The sequence below is a fragment of the Syngnathoides biaculeatus genome, chromosome 17 (assembly GCF_019802595.1).
Source record: "Syngnathoides biaculeatus isolate LvHL_M chromosome 17, ASM1980259v1, whole genome shotgun sequence".
In the NCBI taxonomy this organism is placed as follows: domain Eukaryota; kingdom Metazoa; phylum Chordata; class Actinopteri; order Syngnathiformes; family Syngnathidae; genus Syngnathoides; species Syngnathoides biaculeatus.
This window is the reverse complement of record NC_084656.1, coordinates 5854276-5868200: the sequence shown is the minus strand read 5'-3', so window position 1 is coordinate 5868200 and position 13925 is coordinate 5854276. Positions and strand designations below refer to the sequence as shown.

The window sequence follows — 13925 nt, the reverse complement described above, 5'->3', positions numbered from 1 at the left end:
ACCCTAATGAAAAACATTAGTAGTTTTTAGATTAGTTTTTAGTTCACAAAAGTAAAAACAAACAAAAACGGTAAATACCTTGCCTGTTCTTTGTCTATTAATACTGTACTCCACTGTTATTTAATTGTATGTAGGTTTTTCCATCTCCAAACATTTCAACATCTGTATGTGGATAATCAACAAATTTTAGAACAGCAACAGGCTGAGAATCAGTCTTTACAAAAAAAAAGTTTTCTTAGTCATGTTTGATGTGATTCAGACAAGTGGTTTATCTAGTGTCATAGTCTGACATCCCATTGCTCACATCATTCTCATCACTGCTATCTGCTTGTTCTCCATTTCCAGCCGATTGTTGACCTCAGTCCCATAAGACGCTCCGCTTCCTCGCTGACCCCACACCACCACCAGGAGGTTGTACTAAGAGACTATAACCTGACACAACCAGGGCAACATCAATCATCAGCAGGGTCTGGACCAGTCCAAGGCCAGGACCGCGTCCATCACCATCATCACCACCACCGCTGCCACAGACGCAGGGACAAGGACAAAGAGAAAAAGCAGAAATTCCTGGATAGAACTACATCAGTGCAGGCTCCAACTACTGTTGGTAGGTCAAACATTTAGAAAGTACTTCTATCTTCTCCTGTTGTTAGAGTGGAGGTCTTTGGATTTCTGTGATATCAACTGATTAGCTTTCACCTATTGGTCAACACATAAATCCTTCTAATATACTCAACATTATCTTTTTTGATATATGACAAATTTGAAATTGCGGCCCAGATTTTCACAAGAATCATAGAAGTTGACTCTAAATTTGCCTTTGTGGGCCACATAAAATCATCATGGGGGCTGGGCCTTGAGTTTGACACCTGTGCTAGCGTCTACCCCAAATAGAATACACATTATAGAGGCTCACAGCGAAACAGCTAGTGCTTCTTAGCGTTCCTGTAATACATAGAGGTCATTAAGGTCATTTACTTTTGTTTTAATCCCCATCTATTTCATGGAAACAAATGTATCGATAATCAAGAGAGAATAATTATCTAAATTAGTCTTGTGTCAAGAGGTTGTTTGGGTCTGCTGCTCTCCCTTTTTCATTCAACAGTTCCACTCTGAAAAGGGAAGAGCAAAAACTTAATCACTACAAACATAACCCAACGAAGCAATCATGATACAAAGTGAGAAAGAAGGAGGCATGTACTGGATATATAATTATGGTAGGATGAAGATGACGTAGTTTAACAGGTGCATAGTTTTATGAGGTGGTAGATATTCTTGTTTCAGTGTTTTTTTTGGCCGGGCAATCAAATGTACTTATGGACGGACAGACAGATGGATGGGTAGATAGATTCTGTAGATAGATATGGCTTCTTCACATTATTTTGATTCAGCAGAACAGCCTCTTTCTCAATTTTTCCATAACATCTGCTAGTTACTACGCAGATTATGTGGTCTGCAATTGGTGAATAAGTTTATAGTGCTGTCGCGTATGTTGTGGTTCTAAATGCAGATGTCCTGAGAGACACCATGTATGTTAACATCGTCAACAAACACCACACAGTAAAAGTCAATAAACTTGAAGAGGATAGGCCACATTTTTAAAACGTGTTACTGTATTTATGTTGTACAAAAGTCTTCTTGTATGATACGGTAGTTTATGCATTAACAAAAGACATTTGAAGATCTAAATCAATTAACAAAAGTAAAATTCCCCAATGATTGTTAGTTAATCTTGTCATGAAAGCAGCAAACCTGAATTAGCCCTGGAATCCTGAATTTAATTTGTCAAAGTAAAACGTGACTGAGGAGATAACGTTTGATCATTTGTGACTAGTTGGTCGAAAGTAATGCAGTATTTTTTTTTCTGTTGCCAGTTATACTTGAGGCCACACTTTTGAATAGTCTTACTGTTCTCCTTGGTCCCCTGAGTGTATAACACTACTGGTATTGTCGCAGTTGATGAGCATGCTTGTTTAGCAAGTTTTGAAGATACAGGACAGAGACTCTTTTATGCACAATATGAGAACGCAGAGAAGGGAATGTCTTGGATTAGATCTTAGAACTGATAAAGTGTCAGTCTGTCATCAAAGGTGGTCATTGGTATGAGGGCAGAGACTATTACACCTGCCTCGAAATGACCGTCAGCCAATTAGACAGAGGGGTGCATTTATTTATTTGCTTTTCTTCAATGGCATCAACAGTAAACCGTAAAAGTTGTCAGGCCATCTGTTTTGTTTCCTGACATCAACTATTCCTGGGCATATCCCTGGAGAAGCAAAATGTTTTACTCCTCATTCATCTCATATATTTTACAGCAAAGTTACAATCACAATATGAAACTCTAGTCTACATCCAATCCCTGACCCCTTTTTGCCACTGACATTTTTACCATGCTGTGTGGGGAAATCAGAAGTCATATGGCTGATCTGAGTCTGATACAAATTTTTCCTCTTTCTAGTCGTACACTTTGCTGTCAGTTTTGTTAGTCATTATTTTCCTACTACATATCTGCACTTTAGGCCTACACAGTACAGGGGTTGACGTTACACAGCGGTCCTTCCCAGGAAAATGATTTACCTTCCTGTTGTCAACGAAAAGAATCCCACCGAACATCATTAGTTTTATTTCAAACATATTTCACGTTCCAGTGTTTGTTGTTTGTATTTGAAAATGAACTTGAATGGTTTATTTGTTTGTTGGCCATCTGAATATTTGGTTCCTTTCACTGATGTTAATTCTCACTCGCTTTAGCAAAGTCTTTGTCTAAAGTATGGATGTTAGTAGGCGATGCTGATCCATCTATAGTTTTGAAAAATATCTATTCTAGTGTCTTTTTTATTCCAAGTTATTACAAATTAGTGCCATCTTGAATTGTAAAAGAATGAGAATCAAATGAAGTACTCAGGATTTTGGCACATTAGCATCAAATTATTATCAGTAACTGGACTTTGATATGATTGTCTAAGCATTTGCGCCTGTTCCAGGGAAAGAATCTCCCAGATTTGGGTGTAACTCTGGACAGCCTCCAATATGAGTCATTGTACTGTATTACCATATGGCTTAGGCTTATCATATCAATTCAGATGCCATTAAAGTGTTCAGGCCCCTGTTGTTATACAGTCACAGCCAAAGACAACGTGTTCGCCGGAACGTTTAATCCATCATTCCCACAAGTGTCACGAGATTGCTGGAGACTATTCCAGTTGATTCTGGGTGAGAGGCAGGGTACACCCTGAACTGGTCACCCGCTAAATACAGGGCACATACAGTGGCTGAAATAAATGTTGAACATGTCACCATATAATATAGCTCCTACAATGGCCCAGCCAATCACCTGAATCCAAAAATCAAAGGAAAGAGATGAAACTCAAACAAAAGCGTTTGTACAAAGTATTAAATAAATATCAGTTGATGTGCTTAATACTTTTTTCATGACATTATTCCACACGACCTAATATCTGCTCTTATTTTTTTCTACTTTGTTTGTATCGATGGAATACTTGGGTTGTTCACGAAATCTGGTGAAATTTGGAAATTTTAAAATATATTTAATTTAAAAAATGCTGATGTATAATTAATGTATAATTAATTTCAGCCGCTGTAGAAACAAACAACCATTTGCACTCACGTTCACACCAATCAGCAATTTAGAGTCTTCAATTAACCTACCATACATATTTTGGGGTGTGGCAGGAAACTGGATCACCCGTAGAAAACTTACACAGGTATGGGAATAAATACAACATTAATAATTGTAATTTTACTCATTTAATCTTGAATATAAACACATTTTGTTTTAAAAGAATACAACATTTTATCTATTGTTTATCTGAAATCCAGTTTAAACTTCATCATTCATAACACAATCACCAAAGATGGACTCTTCCGTTAGGTCAAGGAAAAACTCAGTTAATTTAAAAATAAATTCATGAAATAAAAAAATAAAACGGTGGATCAGTAGAGCAACTGGTTAGAGCGTTGGCCTCAGTTCTGAAGACCGGGGTTCAAATCCCGGGCCAATCTTTGTGGAGTTTGCATGTTCTCCCCGTGTCTGCGTGGGTTTTCTCCTCGCATTCCAGTTTCCTCCCACTTCTCCAAAACAAGCAACATTAATAGGACACTCTAAATTGCCCCTAGATGGGATTGTGAGTGTGACTGTTGTCTGTCTCCATGTGTCCTGCGATTGGTTGGCAACCAGTACAGGGTCGCCTCCTGCCCGATAATAACTGAGTTAGGTTCCAGCTCTGCTGCGACCCTTGTGAAAATAAGCGGCTGAGAAAATGAATGAATGGATGAATAAATAAAACAAAGCCAGAGTTTTGTCATTTTGTGCACTTTTTCCTCAGGTTCATTCACAGACCCCTCAGCTGAAGGCATGTCGAGGGAACGAGCCAGGGAGCGTGATCGCAGTCGCCCACACGAGAGAAGGCATCACTCTTCTGCAGGGGAGAAACAACGCTACTACTCCTGTGAGCGTTATGGCTCCAGGGAGACAAACCATGCCAAGTCAGCCGGTCCAAGCCGATCCACCTCTCCAGGAGAGGGACAAGACACTGCTGTCCCTAGACAAGTGAGTTACTTCTCGGCGAAACAAGTTAACATTTTTTTTTCCACAGCACTCACCTACTTGTGTGATCAAAGGTCAAAAATCCAAATGGCTTCTTTCATATGTCATTTTGGGAAGGTTATGGGTGATCTTGATGTAAGTTAACCAAACAAAAAACTACTTTATGGGCGCTATTATCTTACACAGCACTTCTCCAGCAGAGCACAAATGCTGGCTAATCCACATTTTTGTGCAAGCGCAAGGTTTGCTGTGTGTGTTTGCCAATTTGCCAGACTGGTTTGCACCAAGCTAGGTGTTTGTGCGCAGTGAGGCTGTGTCCTTGGAGATGCTCTTGGCAGAGAGAGAATTTGATGGCAGAAAGTCGATCTAAACATATCCCTGCTCCACCCATGCTGAAGGCCTGGGGCAAAGTAGACAGACTGCTGATCTATTGCAGTTTTGGTAAACTTGATCAAGGCATAGGCAGACAGATACTGAGCTCCTTGGACATTTTAATCGGCATTGGGTCATCGTAAGGTCATTCTGTATTGTATGTATTTAACAAGATTACCCACTGTTGCCACACTGTGGCCAGAGCAGTGACAATGCTTCACACAAAGATCGCTGCGATCACGCATCGTCCTCTCCCACAGAGAGATTTGTGGCAAGTTTTTGTCAAGACTGTCACTTGCGCCACATTTGGCAGGAGCTGCTTTGATTGGTGGCGACTGAAGTTGTATGTAAACACTTCTGCAGTGGCTAGTTTATAAAATTACCAACACTGGACGGACCCGTCTCTGGCGCACAGCTGCCGCTCAGGTTTAGGCTGTTAACAAAAATAGAGGACTTTATCTTCAGGGATTATGTTATTAATTTGAAATCCAAAGTCATGACTGGGCACGGTGGTTCAGCTGGAAAGAGTTGGCCTCACAGTTCTGAGGACACGGGTTCAATCCCAGCCCTCCCTGTGTGGAGTTTGCACGTTATCCCCGTGCCTGTGTGGGTTTTCTCTGGGCACTCCAATTTCCTCCCTCATCCCAAAAACATGCACCATTAATTGGACACTCTAAATTGCCTGTAGGTGTGATTGTGAGTGCAGTTGTTTGTCGTTATGTGTCCTGTGATTGGCTGGCAACCGGTACAAGGGTGTACCCCGCCTCCAGCCCGTTGACAGCTGGGAAAGGCTCCAGCACTCCCTGCGGTGCAGTGAAGACCCATTTATTGAATGGGATACATTGCAGACCCATTTGCAAACGGTGTAAGTGTGATACAGCCTCCATGTAATTTTTTTTTTCTATTACTACTATACACTCTACTATAGACACTCTAAACATTTAAACTTAGAATACACTTAAATGTATGAAAACGGTTAGCTTCAAATCACCTTGAAACCACTGAGCTACGGAGCCTCCACCTTGAAAAGGACAAAGACAAAATTAAAATGTAAAGTTAACTATAATGAAAATGTTACAAAGTATATCTGTTTTTACACAAGAAGATAAATAGAATGCAGTCAATGATCAGTGAAACCAAGTCATTTATGTCCCATTGTCTCACTTTATGAAACGACTTCTAGTTTAGGGCTCATTGATCTTTTACTTTACTTTTACGACTCTTGTTAAAATGTTTAACATGTGCAGTCAGTCCTCATGAATGGTACCGAGGGCAGTTGACAGTGGTTTAGAGTCCTTAAGCAAATTGGGATGCAGAACATGATTTGGGGTTTCCCTTCGTAAATCAGGATACAGAACACAATGTGCATTTATACTCTTAAAAAAAAGCCTGCTTTACGATAAAAAAAAATACTCACTGAATGACTGAATTGTAGTTGTAGTTAACAATGGTTTATAGGTGCACTGGCACTCTCATGTGATTAAATGTCGGCAAAGAAATACCATTGGATATAGGTGCAGTTTAGCAAATATTGTTGTGGGGGATTTTGTTTTCAGTAAAACAGGATCACTATGGCTCATCTGAAATCCTTAAAACCCATTCAATACTTTGTAAGTAAGATTTTAGCTGGCTGCTAACACAGTCTCTTATTTTGGTTTTTTTCAGCATGGTAGCACTGGGTATAAACCCACCCCCTCTGGTTCAAGCACACCAGGTCGTGGTCGCAGGCAGCTTCCCCAAACACCCCTGACTCCTCGTCCTGCTGTGGCCTACAAGACTGCAAACTCCTCCCCTCTTTCTTCTGCTGCCAGCACCACTATAGCCGGACAGCACACTCGTGTCAGCTGTGGCCTTTCAGAACACGAGCGCTTGCATGGGGACAATGACCGCTCCCCGATACCGGTCACCTGCATTGGTTCAGACCCAAATTTAGACCAGCAGCTGCAGGGAACTTCTCAACAACCGTTTATTGAAGAGACAGAGGACTTCCAGGATGCTGTTAGCAGCCAAGTATTGTCTCACACTGCCCGTGCCGGTGCCTCCGCAACCACCTCATCTTCCCATGGTACTGCTGCTGCTTCTGTACCCGTCACGGCAGCAGCCACACAAGGGGGTGCAGATGTGGTACCTAACGGGTACCACTTCACCTTTGGGGTAAGCGCTACATCAAACAGCAGAGGAACAGGAAGCCTCAGGGAGAGAGAGGATGAGGACTGGTGCTAACATGTAACAATAGTCAAGAGGTTTTTCCCAATCCACCGTTGAAGGAGCAACTTGTCCATGTTGCTCATGTCAGGTCGCGTGAGCTGGTCAAAGGGGAAAGTGGAAAAATAGTCAGTTCAAAGTGCTGTCAAAGGTTGCGTTGCAGGATTCTAGTGTTACTTTCCTTCATACACAAAAAGGGGTCAAAGGAAGCAGAAGGCTGAACTTTTCTTCCCCTTTTTAAACCCTTGTACCACCGAAATGATTTTGACGACCCTTCAGTATTTTGCCTTGGCCAGTGGTGTTGAAGGCTGAAACCCAAACTCTTGAAGCACTATGTTTTAGACTCATTTGAATGCCTCATTCTTGAGCTACTTGGATGCTTTATTTTGTCTTGACATACAGGCCAGGGGTTTGGGTGTATCTTGCTAGCACCAAAATATCTGGCTGAACGGTGATGGTTGACCATGAAGATTTTATGTAGGTCTCGGAACTTTTCTGATTCACGCAAAGATCAACAAGTGTCACTTGAAGGCAAAAAAAACAAACACGAGCCATTTTCATGGTCAAACTTTGTTCAAATTGGGTGGTGCATGCAGGGACTAGGACAACAATATTACTGCAACATGTGGCCGAATACTAAGTGCCTCATTTTACAAGATGTGAGCAGGAGTCTGGCTTCTAGAGTTGGGTGGTCTGTGTTTAACATACAGTCAAGCATGTAAGTGTATACCCAGCTGAGAAAAACGGGACAACATAAAGCTGTTTTAATCTATTATAATGGTCTCAAAAAAAAAATCAAGAAATAACTAAAAATAGCATTTTTATATAGAGTCTTGTAGTTGGTGAATCCAAATTAATGATCCAAAGTCACCAATGTAGTGCATGCTGAAGTCTTGAACATGTCAAAAAATTGTGTCTGTACTTTATTTAAGCATTTGCCTTTTACTTCAAACATACTGCCAGTCCATTGATAAAAAGCAGGTGGTCTCTCAAAGGACAAAAGTGCCATTTTTGAAATATCAAAATATAACTCAAGTCAGAAACAAATGTCCACCAACAGAAGTGATGATATTGAAGTATGCACATAGGTTTTGTGTGTTTGAGCTCTAACAACTCCATTTTTTTAATTTGTTATTTTAGTCATCATCCTTTCCTTAATATTATGGCCACACAATGAACAAAAGAGAGGAATGCAGAAACAATTTCCACACAACCAGTATAACTGAACAATTACATTGTTAAGTCATTTAGAATTTAAATGTCTGATGGAGGGGGTCACCAACATGGTGCCCACAGATACTAGGCACCCTCAAGAACCACGAGTAGTTTGGAGGCCTGTTCTAAGAATACCTCACCAATGATGGGATGAGTGAGGAATGTTGTAGGAGTAATCATTGTTTTATAGAAATAAATTGTTGCATCTTGATATTTATCTGTTTCCTACCTTGTTAAGTCGTTCTTGATCATGGTGAAAAATCAAGTTCACCACTTCAGAAGCGTGTGTCAAATTGGTAGCCCTTCACATTAATCACAATCATCTTTAATGGCCAAGTATGTAACAATACACAAGGAATTTGTCTCCGGCAATCGTTGCAACTGTGGTACAACATTCGCGGTGAGTATTGAGAAGAAGAACAAACTAACAAGAACCAAGAACGATAGACATTCAATTAATAGGGAACTATTCCTGGAAAGGAGTCAAAATTGTGCAAAGATGGAGTCTTCTAGCATTTAGAGCAGTTAGAGTATGACGACCCCCCCCCACACACACACGCACACACACACATAAACACACACACACACACGTTATGTTAAGCTTATCAATATCCAAGAAGTAGCTTTCAGTTTCAAAAAGACCCCTGATCCAACAAAATCACCACATTTTTAAAGAAATGGTGAAATAAATATACCAAAGACTACTTTAAAAGGTGAAAACATTAAATGAGAGTTTTTCACACTCTGACCTTAATTCAGTACTATTTAAAAGCATCGATAGTGTTCCACCCCCTCCTGTGTGAAGTGCATGTATTTAGCCACTTGCATGGGTTTTCCCCAGATACTTTGGCTTCCTCCCATATTCCAAAAAAACACATCTTGGTTTTATTGAAGCGAATGACCAGACCAAGCTGGTTCCCATCAATCACCCAAAGTCAGCTGGGATAATCTCCACCTCACTCACAAACAATGAGGGACAGGTTCTGTGTAAAATGGATGATTTTGCATTGCTGCCATTCTGTTGATTTGGGGATTGAGGGCATGTGTGGCCCACTTCTGTGCATTCTTGATTATATCATTTTTTGTCACCAAAACTATAAATCTGTTTCCCTACTCTTCATTTTCCCCTGAAACTGGAGTGAGTAAGTACTGTCCAGACCTTGAACAAAGATCAGAACCCAGAGTCTTTGCAGAAAATCACAGACAAAGCATTTTCCAAATTCTTTAAAACGACTTCTGTGTTCGCATGTGAGTCAGTGTGGTCAGGTTTATGTTGCATGCATGTGCACCCTCTGCAAATCTCTCCATCACGACCTTGCAATGACTGTTGTTCATCTCTCCATTGTCATTATGGTTGTTGAAATTGGATGACGGGTTTTATCGGTTCATCTTTCTTTTCTGTAACATTTAGATATATGGTCTCTTGTCTAGAATCACCACACAGATCTCAGGGTACGTATATCAGGCACTTGAAAGCTCAGTGAGTCATAATGAAAGCCTAAGAAGAAATAGTGAGTCAACACACAAAACGGGAGTTATTGGCCTCAATGCATCACTCAGTAACTATTATTACACAATAATAGGGATGCATATCAGAGAAACATCTTAATCCTTTACTTAAACTTTACTCTCTCACCAATGGATTATTTCCTGGCCCATACTCATCATGTTAATGATTTGATTTGTTGTTGAATAATTCTTGCTGGGGTTACAAACAATAATTTTCAATATATTATGGTTGCCCATATGAGGCATGGTGTGCTTTATAAATGAAATCATGTACAAATATGGAAAATGTATCTTTGTGAGCAATCGTACATGCTGACACAACTTCATAAGAACAAACAGTGTGATGGGCCACGTTAGTTTTGTATTGTTAATTTGATATTATTTTGAAATCGTAACAAAATGATTAATAAGCAACAGAAAAAAAACAAAAGATTTGAACAAAAAATAAAAAAGTGAAATCACACATTTGAAAAGGAGGAGGAAGGAGTAAAACTTGTTTCCCCAAATTAAATATGTCCATATGCATCACAAATGACTTTTGGATTTGTTGTCTTTTGTCTTAAATATTTAGGTGTGTAATATGTTGTCATATAAACAAAGAAGAAAGAATGTGAGAGCCCAAACCATTTTTTTTTGTATACAAGCTACTATGTTGAGCAAGGCAACACTATAGTATACACTGCTGGATAATTAACAATGGGTGTTTATAGTGAGAAAATGATTCATTTGGATTGTGGTTTCACATTTTACAGTGTCCTCACCTCCCTGTCAGAAACATATGTTGTTTATCCTTCCCAACTGTGTTGGAAGTTTGGCGAGTCGTCGTGTCATTCTTAAAAACACAGGCCATTAGCCATTTTGACTCCAAGGATGTTTTGGATTTGTGGATCAAAAATAGACAATATATTGAACTTCATCAGGGTGTCCAATGTCTTCAATCAACTTTTTCTATGGCCTCCCATTGGACATTTCCTGTTTGCATGTTCTGAATAGAAATGTGCATGTGCAAAAATGGAGGGGAAAAAAAACCCCAACAACATCAAGATGTTCATCACTTTGATAATTTGCCTGTTGGGTTTATGAAGCTTTATACAACCAGAGTTTAAATCTAATGAACTTGAATACCATTGTCACAAAGTCTCCACAAATTCTCCTCCCCAAAAAAGTGGAAATGTTTTTGCAGATTGGTTCTAAAGTGTCTCAATCCTTCGCTGCCTGATCTGTTACTCAACTGACTCCTGCACAGTCAGTCGAACTGTATCAATTTTGTATGAATATAAATCCTTGAATAAAGAAGAATGATTATGAAATAGCTCTCTTACGTTCCAGTGAACACCACATTTTAATCTATATAAATATTTACATACAGTATATGCAATTCAGTGGTGCCTTGACATAGAAGCGAGCCGATATCTTTAGATAAGAGCTGTCATCGTGGCAATGAACTCATCTAATTTCCTAAGTAGCAGCGATTTGGTAGATAGAACAGTAGAAAGCATCCTAGAAAATGGAGCTTCATTGCCACTCGCAGTTGCAGTTGAATGTTGAACTAATTTTCAAATAAAGAGAATTCAATGTGTATTTAAAGCAATCAAACCACTTCGCCCAAATAAGCAAATGGGAAAAAGGCCTCACCTGCAAGCAGGCAAGAAAGGAATACGTTTGGCCCGGCTATACATTTGTCCATTAACAGCAGTCTGAAGCCATCAACCCAATTAATTACTGAAAAAAGCTGAAACCACATCAATTCCGTTGACCACAGATGCACAACAGCAATGTCACTTCCAGGTTTTCAGGTAAACCAACCAGAGCCCTGTGTGTTCGTACTAGATATCAGGATCAATGCAATACACTATTTCATCTACAGTGAGATTTTTGCACCAGTTCCCTCTCTGTCCCTTCTTTAGATCCACATTCAGTGTGTCTATGTTTTACAGGACCTACTTTTTTTTTCATTTTGAGAAATGAACCAATTCTCACGGCTACTGGGATGAACCCTGAAATGTAGGATGAATGAAACCGTTTGGCATCAGCAGTATATGTGCAGTTCAGAGTGCTCTGAAGATGTGCAATGTGAAACGTATGAAATAGCATAAACAGTTGTGAGTCTCATTCGTTTTGTTTGTGTATGCATGACTGTATTATACCGAAATGAAGGGGTTATGATGCATAAATTGTATAATTAGATGATTGGCTCTAATTACATGATGTATTTAAGCCTTGTGTGTTGTGGTACTGGTTGCCAGTTCGTTGTATGAGACTGTATTAGTCTGTGTGATTATACGAGCTTCTTGTGTATTTTCCTCGTTGTCACGGTCAGCATTCCTGTGCCACCACAGCCAAGTCTAGTTAAGTCTTGTTTTTGCCGAGTAGTTATAAAGATGACCTTTTCATGTTTTTGGACCCTCCCTTTTGCCACTCGTTTTTGTGCGCTTGCCTTTGTTGAACTGCTTAGCTGTTAGCTGTATTTGACCTCTGCCTGGATTAAAGTTTCCCCGAAAACCATGCCACAGGCTCGGAGTCCTACATTTGAGTCTTACCCCAAGCTCGTGATACCCTCTTCTTTAAAAAAGGGCACTGGACGCTTGCATGTGAGCAAACTATTGACCCATCTCAAACCTCCCTTTCAGAGCTAAGATTATTTTTAATCAATTTATCAATTTCCTGAATTCTGATTTGTTTCTGAACTTGTCACAGTACAGAATTATCAAAGTGCTAAATGTTATAAGGTTGAATACTGATTCAGGAAAAGTGTCAATTTTGGTCTTGTTGGATCTCAGGGTTCTGATACATCTCTCCATCCATTTTCTTAGGCGCTTATCCTCGCAAGTGCTGGAACCTATCCCAGCTGTCATCGGCCAGGAGCCAGGGAACACCCTGAACTGGTTCCCGGCCAATTGCGGGGTATGTGGAGACAGACAACATTCGCACTCACAATCACATCTACGGGCAATATGGAGTCTCCATTTAATGCATGTTTTGGGGATGTGGGAAACTGGAGTGTCCGGAGAAATCCCACGCAGGCATAGGGAGAGGAGGGAGAACATGTAAACTCCATGCAGGAGAGGCCAGGATTTGAACCTCGATCCTAAGAACTGTGATGCTAAGGCTATACAGATCTTCAAACGTCCCGCTTCTTCAGATACAGTAGACCATATTATACCGCTGAACAGGCTGCAAGTGTGACTTAATGGAACGGTCCTTAAATGGTTCAGGTCCTACCTGGAGGAAAGGAGTGACTTTGTAAGCATTGGAAGTGCTTAATCTCAACAAATGGCAATGACCTATGGGAACCCTCAAGGCTTTGTTCTTGGACCCCTCCTGGTGAGCCTTGATATGTTACCTTTGGGTCAAATTTTTCAAAACTTTAATTTTGACAATCATGGCTATGGAAGTGACAGTTGACTGACAGAGGTCAAATATTGGAGCGCAGAGTCCAAGTCAAAAATGGTGAAGCAGCATTTAGCTATTATTGCACACAAATGGCCTAAAGCGTGAATGTTTTTAAACCCAGGTTGAATTTTTTTTTCCTCACCCTTTTTAGAGTATTTCCACTTTTTCATGATATTTCTTGCACTCTACACTGTTTTTATTGTACTTCTATTTTTCATTTTTTAACATTTTTTATTTTTGTCAGTTTATACCTTTATTTTTTGTTCTTCCCCATTTTAAATGTTACCTCATGTATGAAAGCCCTATGTAAATAAATTTGCTTTGCTATACAGTGAAGAAAATAAGTATTTGAACACAAAATCATACATTGTGATTTCTGGATTTTTCTTTTTCGACTATCTCTCTAATAGTGGACATGCACCTACGATGAAAATTTCAGACCCCTCCATGATTTCTAAGTGGGAGAACTTGCAATATAGCAGGGTGTTCAAATACTTATTTTCTTCACTGTATATATAGAGCTCATGCACCTACCTCATAAAATCACGTGACTCACCATATTGCCGGTCAAAGAAGCATTGTTGCAAGTTAATTCCATTGAGACAAAATGAAATATGTCTTATAGCTCGACACCCAGAGTTTTGTTCGATACTGTTCAACATTT

At 39.8% G+C, this 13925-nt stretch overlaps 1 protein-coding gene across 7 annotated transcripts in view; it reads left to right on the top strand.

The window, feature by feature from the left end:
* The window catches only part of cacna1bb (calcium channel, voltage-dependent, N type, alpha 1B subunit, b), a 188491-nt gene extending 176177 nt beyond the window's left edge, over window positions 1-12314 (top strand). For 4 of the 7 annotated variants that reach the window (XM_061847562.1, XM_061847564.1, XM_061847563.1 and 1 more), the window contains 3 exons: window positions 346-607; window positions 4347-4570; window positions 6605-12312. In XM_061847562.1, coding sequence (XP_061703546.1) covers window positions 346-607; window positions 4347-4570; window positions 6605-7162 — 1044 coding nt within the window. In that variant the 3' untranslated portion in view covers window positions 7163-12312. Of the gene's footprint in view, window positions 1-345; window positions 608-4346; window positions 4571-6604 lie in introns of all 7 variants that reach the window. The other 3 variants (XM_061847561.1, XM_061847560.1, XM_061847559.1) reach the window with 1 other exon arrangement.
* The last annotated feature ends 1611 nt before the right edge of the window (window positions 12315-13925 follow it).